At 37.9% G+C, this 18,799-nt stretch overlaps 1 protein-coding gene across 1 annotated transcript in view; it reads left to right on the forward strand.

The window, feature by feature from the left end:
- Nucleotides 1–18,799, forward strand: part of LOC111726405 (rho GTPase-activating protein 15-like) — a 121,135-nt gene that overhangs the window by 58,204 nt on the left and 44,132 nt on the right. The window contains exon 3 of the mRNA XM_023515031.1: nucleotides 14,147–14,215. Coding sequence (XP_023370799.1) covers nucleotides 14,147–14,215 — 69 coding nt within the window. The remainder of the gene's footprint in view (nucleotides 1–14,146; nucleotides 14,216–18,799) is intronic.

Consider the following 18,799-nt stretch of genomic DNA (forward strand, 5'->3'; position numbering starts at 1 on the left):
CACCACCTCTGGCATATGGGGCCAGCACCCTACTCCTTTGAGCCACAGGCACTACCCTCAGGATATATCTTCATTCAATGGTATCATTTGATTGACAGTTTAAAAGGCTATTTAATTCCAAGTTAACAATATTTTCTTCTTAAATTTTGAAAGCATTCTCGGTCAGGCATGGTGGCTCATGCCTATAATCCTATCACTCTGGGGGGCAAGGCAGATGGATCACTTGAGTTCAGGAGTTTGAAACCAAACTGAATAAGAGCAAGACTCTGGCACTACTAAAAATAACCAGGCATTGTGGCTGGTGCTTAAAGTCCCAGCTACTCTGGAGGCTAAGGCAAAAGGACTTCCAGGTTTTTATTTTCTTTGAGACAGTCTTACTTTGTCACCCCTCGGTAGAGTGCTCTGGCATCACGGCTCACAGCAACCTCAAACACTTGGGCTTAAGCTATTCTCTTGCCTCAGCCTCTCAAGTAGCTGGGACCACAAGTGCCTGCCACAATGCCCAGCTATTTTTAGAGACAGGGTCTTGCTCTTGCTCAGGCTGGTCTGGGACCTGTGAGCTCAGGCAATCCATCCCTAGCCTCCTAGAGTGTTAGGATTACAGGCATGAGCCACCATACCCACCCTGCAAAAGGATTTCTTGAGCCCAGGAATTGCTGTGAGCTGATGTTATGGTACCTGACCCAGGGCATGAGCCATCACACCCACCCTGCAGAAGGATTTCTTGAGCCCAGGAATTGCTGTGAGCTGATGCTATGGTACCTGACCCAGGGCAACAGAATGAGACTCTTGTCTCAAAAAAAAATTTTTTTTTGGCTCTACACCCATGAACAGTGGTTATGGAGCCAGCCACATACACCAGGGCTGGAGGGTTCAGATCTGGCCAAGGTCTGCTAAACAACAATGACAACTGGAAAAAAAATAAATTAAAAACTAAATAAATACATAAAAAATAAAAAAATAGCCAGGCGTTGTGGTAGGTGCCTGTAGTCCCAGCTACTTGGGAGGCTAAGGCAAGAGAATCACTTAAGCCCAAGAATTGGAGGTTGCTATGAGCTATGATGCCACAGGACACTACAAGGGTGAGACTCTGTCTCAAAAAAAAAAAATTTTTTTAAAGCATTCTTTAAGATTCTGATTACTATTCTGTCATCATATATGATCTTTCTTTCCCTCTTTCCCCTACCTTTTTGGCAGAGTTTAGAACTTTTTCTATGTTACCAGCTCTATAACTGCATGAACTACTTAGTCACTTAACATGCGGACACTTTGTTGGCTCCTCCAATCTGAAGGCCCATGTCATATAATTGAGTTATTTTCTTGTACTTCATGTGAAATTTCTTTTCATTCATTTGAAACAATTGCTTTCCTTTTGAGTTTTCCTACTACGCAGATGTTCAAATTTCTAGATTATTCTCTTATTGCTTCTTTCTATGCTTTGTCTCTATTTTGTCTAATATTTCTAGGTAACTTAATCGTTTTCCTCCAGAAATTCTGTTGAATTTTAGGATTTAAAAATGTATTTATTTATATTTTTAATTTTCTAATGTCTCTTGTTTACTATTGTCCCTAATTTTGTGAATTTTATATATTTTCTTATCTCTTGATAATATTGCTAATAGTTTTTATTTTAAAGTTGTTTTTTTTTTTTGGTACTATTTCTGCTAACCTGGGGTCTCTTTTTATGTTGTCTCATTTTGATATTCCCATTTCATTTCACAACTTTTCCTAAGCTTCATGAATGCAAAGTTTATTTTATTCAGTAATTAGAACAGTGCACTGTACATTATCTGGCACTCAACAAATGTTCCTTAACTTATTGGTTGGCAATTAATTAATTTCTGGTAACACATGCCTGCCTATTTACATTTTTTAAAAGGGCATTAAAATGCTGGTTGGAATCTCTGTGTGGATGAAGCAGAAGTGCTCGACTTGACTGAGAAGTTTTTCTATGGAACAATCATACAACAAAGCTGACTTTTCAGCCAGGCACAGTGGCTCACACATAGTGCTCTGGGAGTCATAGGCAGGAGCATTACTTGAGCTCAAGAGGTTGAGATCAGCCTGACCAAGGGCAAGACTCTGTCTCTACTAAAAACAGAAAAACAGCCTGGCATGGTAGCAGGCACCTATAGTGCCAGCAACCCAGGAGGCTGATGCAGGAGGATCACTAGAACCCAAGAGTTGGAGGTTGCTATGAGCTATGATGATGTGAGAGGACTCTAGCCTAGGCAACAGAATGAGACTCTGTCTCAACAAAAACAAACGAACAAAAAAGCTGACTTTTCACTGAGGATGCCCAAAGTTCAGTATCTATCTATAGGATTTGGGGACAATTTATCCTACTAGAGAAGATTCCTCAGAGTCTTCTTGACAAAGGGATACTTTTTTTTTTTTGTTTTTGTTTTTGTTTTTGCCGCTAGTACTTATGAGAGAATTATTCAGAATAGGAGCTGAGAATATCATTGTGAGGTTGATTTTAATCCCCTACTTTGCAACCCCACACTCGTCTCTTCCCTCTGCAATGCCAGATGACCTTGAATCCAGACTCCAGAAGCTTCCTGATGTAATGCTATCTCATGCAGGTCTGGGAGCCCTCAGCTGGCTATGTGCAGCCTGTGAGGCTAAGTCAGCCTGTGAGTCTAACTGTTCTGACTAATGGCTGTTGTACACAGTTTTGACCATGTTTTCTATGGCGCCAGGTGCTATAATGTGGTGAGTTTCTTGGAAGTTCTGTGGGGAAAGGGGGACTTGTTAACTTTTTGATATGAATATCCCCATCCCCCAAAAACCAGAAACAGGGTATAACTTCTTATATTTTATGAAGTCATTATAATTCTTTCAAGGACTATTTATCTTCTCCCAAATTATGAAATATGTCATTCACTTTTGCTCACAGTTTCATTCTTCATGTGTTTGTAAAGATGGCACATTTTCATTCTTTTGTCATGACTTCAATATGATTTTAATAGGTGGGGGAGATTCAGGTGTCTGGTCAATCTATGCTTTCTCCTAGAAATCTATCCTGGCCTCTTTATCTCAACTCCACTAATATCTAGAAGTTGTTCTAAATATTCTCACTGATTTTCCAGTTCCAGGATTCACTAAATAAAAATCTATAACATTAGTTTTGAGTGGATAGAGTGGTAAAATATACACATCTTTAGTTTATCTCGCCTCCTGTTTTCCAAAGTACTGCTATAATTATTTCATCTTAAATGATATTCTAGATGGTAATAAGATACTTTAAAATAAAAAGTATCCAATGTACTCAGTCCTACTATGAAACTAATTTATAGCTTTCATATGAATGTACTCAATTATAGCCCAAGAATATGGGGAAAGGGGAAAAGGAGGGGTGGGGGAGGATGGGTGGAGGGAGGGTGATTGGTAGGACCACACCTACAGTGCATCTTACAAGGGTACGTGTGAAACTTACTAAATGTAAAATATAAATGTCTTAACATAATAACTAAGAAAATGCCATAAAGGCTATGTTAACCAGTTTGATGAAAATATTTCAAATTGTATATAAAACCAGCACATTGTACCCCATGACTGCATTAATGTACACAGCAATGATTTAATAAAAAAAGATACTTTAAAATAAAATTTTAAAAAACAGTTGTAAAATAATTGAATGGACATTTCATAAATATTATCCATATCTTAATGTACAGACAGTGCCATAAAATGGTCAGCTAACCAGTATTTGTCGAATATCTACTTTGAGAGGCAGTAGATTCATCATAAAAGCTTTGGAGTCTGAATGCATGGGATTTTGAATGGAATGAATCTGGGCTAATCAACAGACTATGAACCTTACAAACTTTGTGACCTTGTCCCACTCGCCTTAGACTGTTATCTATGCAGTGGAGCCAGTGATCATTACTACCTCCCAGTGGGGCAGTCCGCTATACTTGTTAAACAATGCTGCCTCCAGATCTCAGTCTAGCTCAGCATCTTCCAAAGCCGGATTTAGGTGATTTAGGACACTAGATTCTGGTCTTTGACCTGGTGAGACAATGAGATTTAAGTTTAGATGAGGAGACTTTGAACTTTGAGCTGATGCTATAATAGGATAAGACTCAGGAATCATGGGTGGAGGTGATGTTTTTGCATGTGGGTAAGAGGAGATTCAGTGAGGGCCAGAGGTGAGATTGAAGCAGGCAGAAAGTGAAGGGCAGACCAAGATTCCTACTCACTGGTGTACATACCCTGTATAATGCCATCTTCTCCTTGTGTGTTTAAAGCTTTTACTAAGGAAATGCTTTCAAAGGTCCTAGAAGGAAATGGAGTTTCCACATGAAAAGAAAGAAATCATTTTTAAAAAATTTGTAGAGGCGTGAAACAATTTTGTAGGTACCTTGGTTTAGGTTAATTGTCCATTTACTAGAGCATATTTTCCCATTATCTGGAAACACTGCTGGAAGAGGAATAATGCAACTGGTGTACAGAATATAAGGAAGACTGTAACAATAAGCGTTCACTGTGTGTTCTAAGGTGTGCATATTAATTTCCTTATTACCAAGGCAATGATACGAGAAGTAAGTATGATTCCATACCACATTTTACAGCTGAGAAAATAGAGGCACCAAGAGGTTAAATAATCTACCCAGAGGGCAAGTGATAATAGAGCATAGGGAAGTCTAAAATAATAAGCTATAAGCCATGGAATGCTATTTAAAAGCAGAATTCTATTGACCTATATCCATACCCATAATATGTTTATCTTTTCAATTTTCTCCTCTACAAGAGGAACCTAAGCTTCAAGTATAATATGTACTACAGAGATCCAGGAACTCGCATCCAACTAGTATCAGTTATTTTAATTATAGACAAATTCAGGGGTTACCGTGAAATTTCAACTTGACTGCAGTAAAATGCATATGAAATCTCCTATGTGATATTATGGAAGTCCATCTGGAAAACGCCAGCAACTGACTTGGTTTATATTTTGAAAAGAATGCTGAACATGTTCCTAATCAGATCTCTTAGGGTAAAGCTACTGAAAATTACGGAGAGTTCAGAGAAATAATAGACCACATGTTTAAGGAGATATAAAGTATGGAAAACCAATGCCATCAAAAGCTGTTCTTATGCACACTACGCTAAACACTGTTGATTTAAAGATGAATAAAACACGGTCTCTGCCTTCCAGACTATCTTGATGAGTCACCTGCTTTTCTTTTTTTTTTGTATTAAGTCATTTGTACATAGATCATGAGTACATTGATGCCATTATGGGATTCAAGGTGCTTTTCTTCATTTTCAATAAATTACTTGTATATGATTCTTAAGGTTGGAGCCTTGCGACGTGATAAATCATGAGGGAAATGATTTTCTCAGGGAACTCTGATCATTAAATCATAGCATAGTATCACATTAAGACGTTTTGGATCACTCTACCCATTCTTTTTCTATTTTCACCAAAAACTCCTGAGACAATTCTAAATTCAGTTTCATATAGTATTTTTACAAAGCATACCGATTTACCTCTTCTTTGACTAGTTCTCTTTTAAGGATACATCTAAGCAGATGGTGTTAACCTGAAGGTAAATGGGGGGTGGTCCATCTATTATGAAAATGTGCTTGCCTTTAAGAATTTTTTTTGACAGAAAAAAATGGCAGATTTTCTTTCATAAACCGTATGTTCTTATATTTCTGATATCTGGAATCAATAACTTGCCAGAAATATTTCCAATCCAAAGCCAGACTAACCCATAAAGGTGTCCAAAGAAGTCTGTTCTGATTACTAAAGATGTTGAACTCCTCTTGACTTCAAACAGCGGATATTTCTACACTTTAGTGGTATATGACAGCTCTATTCATTCCACAATGTCAAATTCTTTGGTTTTGGCCATTGGGTATTTATGCACTTCTGGCTAGGGAAGCAGAGAAGCCTAATTTGATTCTGAAGCCAAAAGATTTTAGGCCCTGTTCCTCTGGAACTTGGACTGGAGGATTTTGGCGCTGCATAAAGACTAGGACAGATCAAGTAGTCACACATAACTAACTGACTCAACAGAGCATATTCGGAGAGAAAGATCATGCCTACACATTGGACAGCCATTCTCCAAGGCAGATGACAACACCCCGAATTCAATCACCCTTAAATAAACAAGTAAGGAAAGCACGGCTTTCACGTACCTTCCGGCACTGCTCTCCGCCGCTGCCTGCTCAGTTTTAGTGCCATAGGCCAGGCCGCAGATGCAGCCATTACTGTTGTTCTTACTTATGTCTGTCTGCTGTCTGCTAACAAGCATTCATATGCTTTGGATCATTAAAGTCACAACCTCCTATGCCAATCTATTCCTCTCCACGGGTTTGTTGTAGATTGGAAAGAGAGACGCTATTTCTGTTTCTTTTTCTTTTCATTTGGACCTCCAGGCAGGGTTATTTCTGAGGTCTAAATATCATAGCTTGCTCCCTTGCCCCCACTGAACATATAAATCGTGCCCCCCTTAAGCTTGTTCTTTCTCCTGGTTTATTTTGTTTGCTGCTGTATGTGCCTTTTTCAATGCAAGGCAAGTGATTTGTGATAAAACTGCAACAGACAAAAAGTGCAGTAACTTGAGCTGTTTCCTGACGCCACTGCTATCTAGGAGAGGTCTGCCGTGCTTAAACCCAGGGTAAATATCTCCTGACAGACTCCAGGTGGTCAGGATTGTCACAATCCAACCCATTTCAGTGTTAGAACTTGTCATTTGAGGCTCTATGAATTCTTTCCTTTTATCTTATAGTTGGTGGCAGGTTGAGTACATTTGGACATTGACATGTACAAGACCACATATGGCCACAGGTATAATCAAAGGTGGAGAAACACAAGTTCTCTTTCAGGGAGGCACAGAGGACAGATATTATACAGAGAGAAAAAGGAAAAAAATTGTCACTTGTAGTATTATGCAGGCTGCCCATCTAAACCCATCATTGCCTGGCACCTACACACTAAGGGCAAGAATCCAGCCAACTTGTGAGTGGGCACCATGCCATTTGAGCAGATGGGCATGGAAGTCGGCAGCCAGTAGACCATGTATGTGCATCAACGGTGGGTGTTGAGGGCACGATTCCCAGAGGAGAATGTCCTAACAGCTGTCTGGCCTGAGCCAACATACTTACGACCAAGGAAAAGTGCCATCCTTCAATCCTGCTGAGTTGGATTAACCTTCAGAACTAAATCTGCTTTTTCAGTAGCAGAAGGTGAGTTTGGGATCTCTGAAAAGCTCAAGGAATAAGTGAAGAAAGGAAACTGGAAAGATACAATTCTTAGATATTAACTAAAGAAGCGGAGGGGATTCAATCTGCTGATTTTATGTATTTGAGTGAAAGTCTGTTAGTTCTTCAAAGAGTATCATAGATATTAAAATCTTTGCCCCCCACGATGCTTTGAGAAGTGACCTTCCACACAAGCAGACCATTTTCAGTGGGGCGGTGCTATGCTGCCTTTGCATTAGCAAATGACAGTGTGTGAGGAAAGGTGTCAGTAGACCACAGACAGCGACGGGGGAGGCACCGTCCCCAAACTTTACACATCAGGGATTAAACTTGATATATTGTGCATCCCAGTTTTCAAAAAAGGGAATTTCTTCAGTGATGGAAGATACGCTTGAAGCAATAAGAAGTAAATTTAGCATTTCAGTGTAAGCCTTTCTGCGCAATGAAAGAAAAAAACATTTTTTTTTGGAAACTGAACATAAAGTCTTTTTCTAATTTGCTAAGAATTTCCAGACAGTTAAGTATCATGAATTAGATATTGGTTGCTTCTACCCAACATACTCAAGTGATTTGACAATGATTTGTTTTATTTGATCAAAAATAATAGACCATTTGATCATTTTACTAATTCAGATTTTTAAGTCATTTCTTTTTTTTCCTATATTGCTTTTTGATGAGGTATTTATGAGATTATTTTCTTGGTATTATTTTCTGTTGTCTTGAATCTTGTGATTTAAAAGATAGCATATGGCTGCAGTGTGGAGAAAATGTCAGTTTGGCTCAAGTGCTCTACGTTACTCATCGATAATTTCTAGGTATACTCCCTAAACTAGTTCCTTAACTAGCAGAGTAATATCTATGTTATAAGGAGTAAAAGAGATGAATAAGTTATTTTATCGGGTAATAGTAGGAACTATACTTGTGGCTTTGAAAAATATTATGATGCCTTATATCTAATACCATTAGTTGTAGCATGAGTAAAACAAAATGTTTGTTTGTTTTGGTCCTTAGTTTCTTACTATAATGAGTTAGAAAGTCATGACTACATATAGGTGCTTCTACAGAGAACAGAAAAAATGTGAACTAAAAATTAAATGCACTTATAAATGCACTTTGCATGAAAGAAATATAAAAAATTATATCACCCAGGTATCCTGTGTTTTATGCCTCTGGTTGTTCTTAAGAGCCTATTTTAAGACTAAAATTATGTTATGTCCAGGATTCATATGAATCACAACTGTGAGAAAATTTTTGAAGGGAAACTTTCCACTGAAAGTATCAAAAAAATATATAAGAGAATTAGAGGAAGTACGATTTAGCAATAAACAAGGAAATGTATGTACTATTTAAAATTCATTTTTATTTCAATAGGAAAGTCATGAGGCAGCTTTATTTTCTTCTTGGGGGAGCATATGTGTTTGGGACAAAATAAATCAGCAAAAGAATATTAAGGCACTAGCATCATTCCCCACTTTGGCTATCTAGGAGACAGAAAATGTGTTTTAAGCTGAATTTAATTCAACTAGACTTACCCCAGGACTGAGAAGCTAACAAGTACTGAAGGCCAAGAAATATTCAATGAATTTTAAAAATAATGGTAAACTTTGGTATGTCCAGAAGATTTTTGAATCATTTCCTTTAATTTTTTTCAGGGACTAAAAGAGATAAAAAGACAATATCAGATTTCTGACTGATGGTATACTTTAAAGATTCGGGAAGAGCCCCCCGAAAAAGGTAGAAAAAGAAACTTTTGCTTATGGGTGCCAACCATAAATTAATAAGGACCAAAACAGAAGAATGTTTAAAAAATAGCAATCGTTTAGATTGATGTTTATTATTTTTAAACAACTAAATCATTGTGAGTATAAGAAATATTGGCCATGTCTCCACTTCCCATAGGGAAAAAGAAAAAGCTTCACTAACTTTCCTTAATTTCCGATTGTAATAACTTTAAGAAATAGAATTTGGCAAAACGAATGAAGATTTGAATTTAAGAATTGGGATACACCAAAAAAACTTTTGAGAAACTGTGAAGATAAAAACTAAACTTAACCACAGATTTATTTCTGTTTTTCATCCAAGTATCCAGGGAGGTTGCTAATGGGAGGGATGCCTCAGAAAATGTACATGTCTGTGAAAATGTTGGAACAAACTAATGCTTTTCTTCAAGTGATTTTATTTCAATTCTAAGCCACAAGATATAAACTTTCATCAAAAATGGTAATCTATTTAAAATAAGAGCTATGTGGAATGTTTCATGTTTATGTATAACTTTCATAGTAGACCCTCCTACACAAGGAAAATAATGTGCCAAAATTCTGTTATTTTTACAGTATGGAATATATCATGTCCTAATCCCACCCATCAGTTTCATTTTCTTTAAATAGATAAGGAATGAAAAAGGAATCAAGAAGAAATGAAGACACTTTGAAAAAGTGACTTTTTAATTCCTCTTTTTGGAGGAAAAGATATCTGAGAAACTTAATTATGATGCATATTCTAATAAGAACAAAGAAGAATTTAAAGGAAAATATGTGTTATATATTCTGAATACTATATTCTTCCACTTCACACAATTAGAAAGCTAAATACCTGGGGAGGGGCAGAACAGAAGTGGAAGGAGAGAGAGTGGTGGGTGGTGACAAAGAAGGAAAAACACAGATTTTCAGCAATATTGGGTTCAGAAGAATCCAAGTCAGAAGACATTTATATTTCAATTTTTTTCAATGGTAGCTACAAATCATTCCTTATTTAGAGGACATGATAATTCAATAGGAAGATGGCATCATTGAAAAAAAAGATTGCACTCACACACACGCAAAAAAAGATGACGCTTGACTGTTTTTTTCTTCCCAAAGGAAGTATTACCAGCAATTGAAGTATTTATTAGGAAGGCTCAGTTGCTGAACATACAGAATACTGTTATTTGTTTTTTCAGAATACTGTTATTTTTAAAAGTCACTTAAGATATAACCACGTTGAATGAAACTCTTAAGTGGCATTTCTAATAAATATGTCAAGAAATTTTCAATTGTCACGGCCTCTTTTTGCTACAATATTGGAAATAAATTGAGTGGTAGGAACTCATGAAATTTTTGAATGGAAATGGTAATATGGCATTGAAACCAACATCTCGCAATTTATAAAAACTAGCAAAATAAATTAAGCTGTGAACACTTAAATATGTAGTAGGTATGCATACATGTCCACTTATGTTTAGAGGAAGGATTTATATACTATTTAAATCTTACGGAAACAAAAAGATATACATACATAAAAATAATACTTAATGCTTCCTCATGAGAACACTACCATAATTGAGAGAAAAAAATTATTAAAATAAAGATGTATTAATTTACTGATGACATTATTCCTGGTATTCGAAAACTCAAAAATTAATTAACAATTCTGGCAAAGGTAAAAAGGATCAAACAATGGATACCCTCCATTGCCAGGATTCTGAAACTTACCTAGAAGCAATTGCAGAATAACGTAGGTTTTAGATGCAAGAAACATTTAAGAGTTCTGAGATTCTTGAGAAAGAATAAGAGTATTCAAAATGAAGTCTTTTTGCAATATTAGAAGCAGAAATATTTTATAATATAAACACGTAAGTACATCTCAAGCACCTATCATTAAAAATTACTGACATATGAGTATACTAAATATGAAATGTTTTCTGGCTAAAAAATGAATGGCTCATAAGGACATCTAATGTCTTAAGCAAGTGTGTGTCACATAAGAATTTATAAAATTATCAGATCATAATAATAAACTACAGATAGATACTTCTATAAGTGCCATTAAGTTATCTGTTATTTGTACTATGATGTTGGAAAGCCTTTTCTTTCTTTCAACTTACTTCATGAGATTTTTGTTAACCCCAAGTTTTCTTTATAATTATTATTTCAATTAAGCCTATCACATAAAGACAGCCTGAAATATCTGAACTTCTCCTTTTAACTATGTGAGGCAATTAGCATATTGAATCTAGAATTTCCCGAGTCATAAGTCTCAGTCAGCATAATCTGATTTGGAATGATCACATATTTCTTGGCCTAACGCTTTACTGAGAAGAGCATTAAAGCAAAAGACAAGAGATGAAAGCTTTTGTTCCATCAACATCTTTATAACTCGGTTGAACATGATAGATCGGCTAGCTTATTGATTTAGGAATGATCAGCAATATGGTTTCCCCTAAAGGAATATTAAGGTGATTTACAACAGATTTGAAATCTGACATTTATATTATATATAAATTTTCATTCGATATTATAAATCTTAGCATAATGAGTAGTGATTAAGAGTAGTAACTTCTAAATGTATACCAATCTAAAATTAATTCCCATTTTTAAGAGGTTTAAATGTGAAATCTATATTGTGTGTATATTTATATCCCCACACACTGCTGAGAAGAAGGTGAAACATCAGTGGGTAACAGGTATAATGTTTAGGTCTCCAGAATCAATCCCCTTAACAAACTAGTCTGCTCTCAGTTTCCTTATGTGTATTGCCTTTTATTTTGACATTAATTGAGGATCAACTATAGTTATCTTATTTGGGGTAATGATAGCAGCTACAAAATTCTTGAAAATACAGGATGACTCCACGAAATAGAAGTTTACACTTCACTTATATGACAGCTAGAAGTTTTTCAGCAGAAACTCTCGGCAACTTTTCTCTAGAATTATTCCAAAATAAAAATTTACTTAAAAAACAAAGTGAGCTTCCCTGACCTATATTTGTCTTCCTTCCTACAGCATATCCGGGCACAAAGTCCTTCTAATTACATCTTCATTCTTCCATAGGTCTTTGTTCAAAGTTTACTCACAGCAGTGTAGAAGGAAAGAGAAGGTGGAGGGAGAAACTCCCTGGTTAACAGCCATGGCTCTTAGCTATCCATCCATCTGCCTCCTAGGAGGACACATCTAACAGCCCCATCTAGTTGTATCAAGCTTGAATTTCAGAATCTCTGCTGATAAACAGCTCTCTCCGTGAGGTCCAAGTCTCTCTGGAAGATTTAGATGATTTAGAACTTGAAATATAAGCTCACGCTCACACATGCCCCACCAAATCCACTAGACAAGGATGCAGCAAGATCTAGGCAAATAAAACAATCAAACAAGCAAAAATCACTCTCCTTTGTACAAATAAGGAATGGTAAATCACCAGCAGTCACTGGACCAGCACGATGATTCAATTCGGCTGGGCAGACCCTGTGAGATGTCTGCCCTGGAAGCAGGCCCTGTCCCTGGCTCTGCTTTCTGGGAGAACTCCCCATGTCCCCTGTTCTCCAGGGTTTCTGGCTCTGCTTTCTGGAGGCTCCGTTATCCCACGTGGTTGACACTGAAAGGGACATTGAGGAGAATGACCTTGGATTCCTACTGCCTTAATCAGCCAGTTTTTGAGGAATAAACACGGGGTTGCAGGATTGTATGGAGTTATGGATTTTTTTTACATTAGTCTTGTGTTTTTTTGGTAACATTATTCCTTCAAAATCTTCATAGACATTGATTTAATTCCTTCAGTCAGTTACACATGCCAGTGGCCAGAGCCAAAGACAGCAAAGTTCTAAGTTCTTTTCTGGTTTTCCTTTAGATGTAGTACTCAGGCATACTTTTTTTTTTTTTTTTTTAAATTTTCACAGTCATCTTCTCTCTCTTCTCTCTCTGTCCTCAAACCTTCCCTCTATTTCCCTCCTTCCTTCCCCACCCCCTGTGAACTACTGGATAATATGGAGAGCTTCTGACAAGGTTAAAGACAGGGCAAGGTTTAAATATGAAAATCCTCCTTCTCTTTCTGTTTCAGCTGTTTAGGATGCTCCTTTAGGAGAAAAAAAATTTTATTTCTTTCCAAAGCACAAACATCCCAAAATGTTCCAATATGAATTTTTTTGTCCTACTTACTATTACTAGATTACATGTCATCCTGAAACACAGAGGTGGAAACAATGATGTTTATGATGTTTAGAATCTGGTCAAAGTTCAGACAGAGTGCAGCGGGAATAGCTTGTCTCTACTCCCCAGTGGTCTAGGCCTCCACAGGGAAACTTTAAGAGGAGAATGGGGTGGCACACTCCAAGACTGAAAGAGGGAATCCATCCCCACGCTTGCTATAAGCTCATGTGATTGGTGGCAGGTGCTGGGTATCTGCCAGAAAACAGTGTGAGACACTCGGTGTGGACACGTTCCCTGGGGTGATCTGGGCTTTCTCAAACATGGTGACTATTTTCCAAGAATTAGGATTCCAGAAGAGCAACGGGGAAATGCATGTTATTTTTGCACTGTCATCTTTGAAGTCATTTTTTATTTGAAGCAGACATAAAGATCTACCCAGATTCAAAGTGAAAGAACACAATGTTACCACCCGATGGAAAAGTTGTCAAGTTTACATGGTAAAAAGAGCATACGAGCTCATATGAGCTCTTCTGAAGAGCATATCTTCAAGTTTGAGATATTTTTGCAGCCAGCTATCTTCGAGTATATTTTATTTAAATTAGCCAATGTCCAAAACATTTACTTCTTATATTATATCTACTTTATTCACCTTGGATGAATCTGAATATGGCTACTTTCATGGGCACTCTTACTGAAATATATTGTGTGCCAAAGCACGTGGATTGCCTCGGCCTCCCAGAGTACTCGAACTCACAGTTTTGAGACCACCCTGAGCCAGAGTGAGACTTCATCTCTAAAAAATAGCTGGGCTTTGTGGCAAGCACCTATAATCCCAGATACCTGTGAGACTGAGGCAAGAGAGTCACTTAAACCCAAGAGTTTGAGGTTGCTGTGAGCTATGATCCCATGGCACTCTACCAAGGGTAACAAAGTGAGACGCTGTCTCAAATAATAATAATAATAATGATAATAATAATACTGATAATAATAATAATATAGTATTAGATGTCAATATATTGTCAATATATTTACAGGTATCCCGACACAGAAGGAATCATTCGCAGCATATCTTGAAGGATATCATTCCTCCATTGGAACAATTGGTAAGTGATTATTTCATTATTCTTGATCTACTGCTACAAAAAAAAAAAAATCCCCAAACTTACCAACTTAAAATAGCATACATTTATTACCTCAAGTATGGCTTAATGGGATCCACCAGCTCAGAATCTCTCAAAAAGTTACAATTAAGTGGCCAAATAGAACAACTGGGGTCACATCTGAAGTTTTGACTAGAGAGTGTCTACCTTCAAGCTCACTTGTAAGAGCTTGATGGCAGAGTTCAGTTTTTCCAGGTTATTGGCCAAAGACTGCTCTCAATTCCTGGCCATGTGGGCTTCTCCGGCCTAACAGTTTTTCTTCAGGGCACGCATGCTCAGAAGGCAAGAGAGAGGCTGCTAGCAAGAGGGAAGTTGCATTGTGTTGTAACATAGTTATGAAATTAACATTCATCAACCTTGCCACATTCTTTTGATAAGGAACAAGTCACTAAATTCAGTCCACACTCAAGGAAAGGGGAATGACATGAATAATAAGGTGCAGAGATTATTGGGGGCCTACTGCAAATACTTACAGCTTTTTGTTTGTTGTTTGAGAAAAAAATTAATTCTTTGACAGTAGACCCTCTAAGTCTGCTAGAGCAGAGACTGTATGTGTGTGTTGCATCCTAACGACTAGAAGAATGCCTGAAACATTGTAAATAGCACTAATGAAGTCCTAGAGATGCATTAAAAACATATAAGTGCAACCTCCCTGACATGTTATGATACTGCTTTCTTTTAATGACCTTGTTTCTGACAAATATGAGATCGTATTCATACAGCTTGTCCTTGCTGCAATATTCCACATTGGTCAACATGCTCCCAGTCCAAGGTCCTACAGAATACTGCTCCAGGATGACTTTACCCATATCCGTCTCCCTCTCTGTTGTCTCTGGGCTGGCTTATCCTCAACACTCCAATTTTTTCTTTTCTAAGTTCAACTTCTTACCTTCTTTTGCTTTGCCTCTCAATCCCTTCTCCTTCTTTGCTTTCTCTAATTCTCCCCTCCCTTTATCTCTGGAGCCATCTCCATTTAGGCTTTTATCCCAACCAGTCCCCTCTTATCCAAGTCACTAATTGCCTCCCTGTTGCTAAGTCCATCAGTAAATTCTTAGTTCTGTCCCGGGATCTACTGCTCTGAGCATTTATCTCAATTGATAGCTCTCTTTTGGAAATACTTTTCTCATATGGCCACCAGGAATCTACTTTCTCATGGTTATCTGACTAACTAAAAGGCCACTTCTTTTCCATTTCCTTGACTGATCCCCCTTCACTGTGGAGCTCCGTTCTTCACTTTTTCTCTTTCTCTCTACAGATGTTCCCTAGGACATCTCATTCAGATTATGCCTTTCGATATTATGTTATGCTAACCACTTTTAGCATCCCATTTCCAGCATGGACCAAGCCTTAAGCCCCAGGACTGTATACTGTGGTGTTTTCACTCACATGTCTAGTGGATGGGTGCACCAAAAATCACCCCTAAAGTCACCATACATAGGGAAAATGGGAAATTATAGCTAAATGGACCTCTATTTACAAAACATTCATCACAGTATTTTACAAATAGGTGGCCAAATCGTAGAGAATATTTTGTAAAATTTCCTAATGACTGTTTCGTAAATATTGGTGCTTTCGGCTACAACTTCCCATTTTCCCTGAGCATGGTGACTTGAGGGTGACTTTTGGGATGTGTATATCTCAAATGTAGCATTTTTCCTCAAACTGTCGGTTTCCATTTCACAAGTTTCTACCTCCATTCTCAGGTGCGTCAGCTAAACTCTCACAGTCGTCTTTCACTGCTGCCTTCTTTCAAAACAGAAACTTGAAGATCAAAGGACGCTGTTTGCTCTGTACTGAGAGCACACCAGACCCAGTTCACGTCTCAGCACCCTTCCTCCGTATGTCTGTCACATTCATTGAAATAGCATCTCTAAAGGACTTCCTGCCTTCACCTTTTCTCCCTCCTGTTATTTCCAACACAGCAGCCAGTGATCTTGATAAAATGTAAATACATTCTGTCTCTTGCCTTGGTTGGTTTAGTGCTGTAATAGTGTATCACAGATAGCATGGCTTACAAACAACAAAAGTGTATTTTTCACAGATTTGGAGGCTGAAAGTCCACAATCAGAGTTCCAGAACGACTGGGTTCTGGAGAAGGCCCTTTCCTGGGTTGCAGACTGCAGACCAATTTCTCTTCTTCTCACATGGCAGAAAAAGCAAGAGGGCTTTCTGGGGACTCCTTTGAAAAGGTTCTAATCTTATTCACGAGAAACCACCCTCAGCAACCCCATTACCTCTCAAAGGCCCCACTTTGAATGCCATCACCTTGGGGCTCACTATCTTAACCCATTAATTCTAGGAGGACAGAGACATTTAATCCATAACATCACTCCTTGATTCAAATCCTCCCTGGTTTCTGGTCTACCATGGAGAAGAGCTGAAAAATATCCAGCAGTTTACTAAGCCCTAGAGGTTCCAACTATCTCTCTGACCTCACCTTTCTCTTTCTTCTTCTGGCTCATTGTGCTCCAACCAAGCTGCAGGGCCATTCCACCTGTTGGGCCGTTCCACCTGCCTTGCCCTCTGCCTGTTACAAAAAAATTTATTTGATGCCTGGAAATTTTTACAGCTCATTTGTTCCTTTGCTTCACATCTCTGCTTTAATATCATCTTTGTTATTTATTTCAGATTAATATCAGGGTACAAATGATTAGGTTACAGTGTTCATGTTTGTTAGGTAAAGTTCAGAAGCTCACGTCCTATTTGAATGGCACAGGGGTGTGCCATATACCCTTACAGTGTGCCCTTTAGTGAGAGCACTAAATCCTCCTCCTTCCTTCCCGCTACCTTTACCTCCCCACCCTCACTTGAATTTAATTGTGTTTTCCTCTCATGTGGGGAAGTAGTGGTTTATCTATTGGTTTCATATTAGAATTGCATGCGTTGGTTCCTTGCTTTTCCATTTTTTGTGTTATTTTACTAAGAAGAATGTTATTCAACTCCATCCAGGTAAATAAGAAAGATTTAAAGTCTCCATCATTTTATGGCTGAAAAGCATTCCATGGTATACATAAACCATAGTTTATTAATCCATTCTGAGTTGATGGGCACTTGGGTTAGGTTGATTCCATTTGATCCTGCAAACCCACTACGAGGTGTCAACCCAAAAGACCAAAAATCATTTACCATAAGGACATTTGTACTAGGATGTTCATCGCAGCTCAATTCACCATTTTGTTTATAGGTCTTCACTAATCCCTTTTACAAAACAAATGAACCAACAAGAAACGCCACCATTTCCATCCACATCCGTCTCTTGCCTAATTTGCTCTATAGACCTTCCAAGCATGCGGCACCTTATACAATTTCTTTTTATTTGTTGGTCGTCCCTCTAGAATGTTAGTTCTATAAGAACAAGGACATTGTCTGCTGTGTTTATTACTCTATTATAAGGATTGCTAGAACATGGTAAAGAGTCGTTAAATACACATTGGATGAATGCATAATGAAAGTTAATAGCTTTTGTTTTCACTTCCAAGCTTGTGGGACCTAGGTCTATACTTGTGTACTCTCATTTACTTTATCCTCTGTCATCAAGCACTCATTAGTCATTTACTCTAGGATGTCTCAGTGCCATCAGCGTCTTCCCAAGCTGCTTCCCCTGTCCATGGAGCCCCTTTCTGTTAGTAGAAACATTTACCTAAGCTTAGAACACACTATCTTGGGATCTTTGATTTCCCACATGACCCTGCCTATAAGTCACCAAGTTCTGGAGCAGTTTCTCCTCAGTGTTTGTGGGGGCCACACACTTCTTTGCACATACACGCCCTTGCCCAGGGCTTCAGAAGCTTCTGATCTCACCTCCCTTAGCCCTCCGTGCCTGGACAATCCCGGGGAGCAATTCCAGACCAACCTTCTGTATATAGAACCTTCATCATTTCACTTTCCTTGGCAAAACTTTCGGCATCTCCCAGGTTTCTGCATCATCAGGTTTACAGACCTCTCTCATGGCCCCTGATTCATGTTACTTATTATCTGCTCTCAAATACATACCTTCAAGTCAGGAATAGTAACACTAGGAAGACATAACTCTTACCCTAAAGGAGCTTGGGTTTTCTGTGGTAATTATAGTCCCTTCACACCAGCACGTGTTCAGACCCTGTTTCATGTTGTTCACTCTTATTTCATGGGTGATGGACTCATTCCATAGCTAGGCTTTCAATGCCTCCAAGTTAGAGGCCATGACGTGTATTTTCTTTATTATATTGTACTTACATTTATATTGCTTTTGGCAACAGTGCTTGTTTAGGATAGACATTTTTGTCACTTGATATAATAATAAGGTATTAAAGGTTTATTAAAATCATGTTGTTGATTGCAGACATTAATAAATATATGCATGATGTTCCTAGGGCAAGCTGACTTTTTCACTCTAGTTAGATATTAACAACATCTTGTTTTGAAAATTAATTACAGGATATCAACTTAGCATTTTCTCTGGAAACAATTTCTCTGGTTGCTCAAATTTGAATTAGGTAGCCCTTCCTTGATCCATCTCCCAATTCCAGTGTAGTCTTGCCTCTATCC

This window comes from Otolemur garnettii, unplaced genomic scaffold (assembly GCF_000181295.1).
Source record: "Otolemur garnettii isolate 467f Iridium unplaced genomic scaffold, OtoGar3 scaffold00064, whole genome shotgun sequence".
Lineage (NCBI taxonomy): Eukaryota > Metazoa > Chordata > Mammalia > Primates > Galagidae > Otolemur > Otolemur garnettii.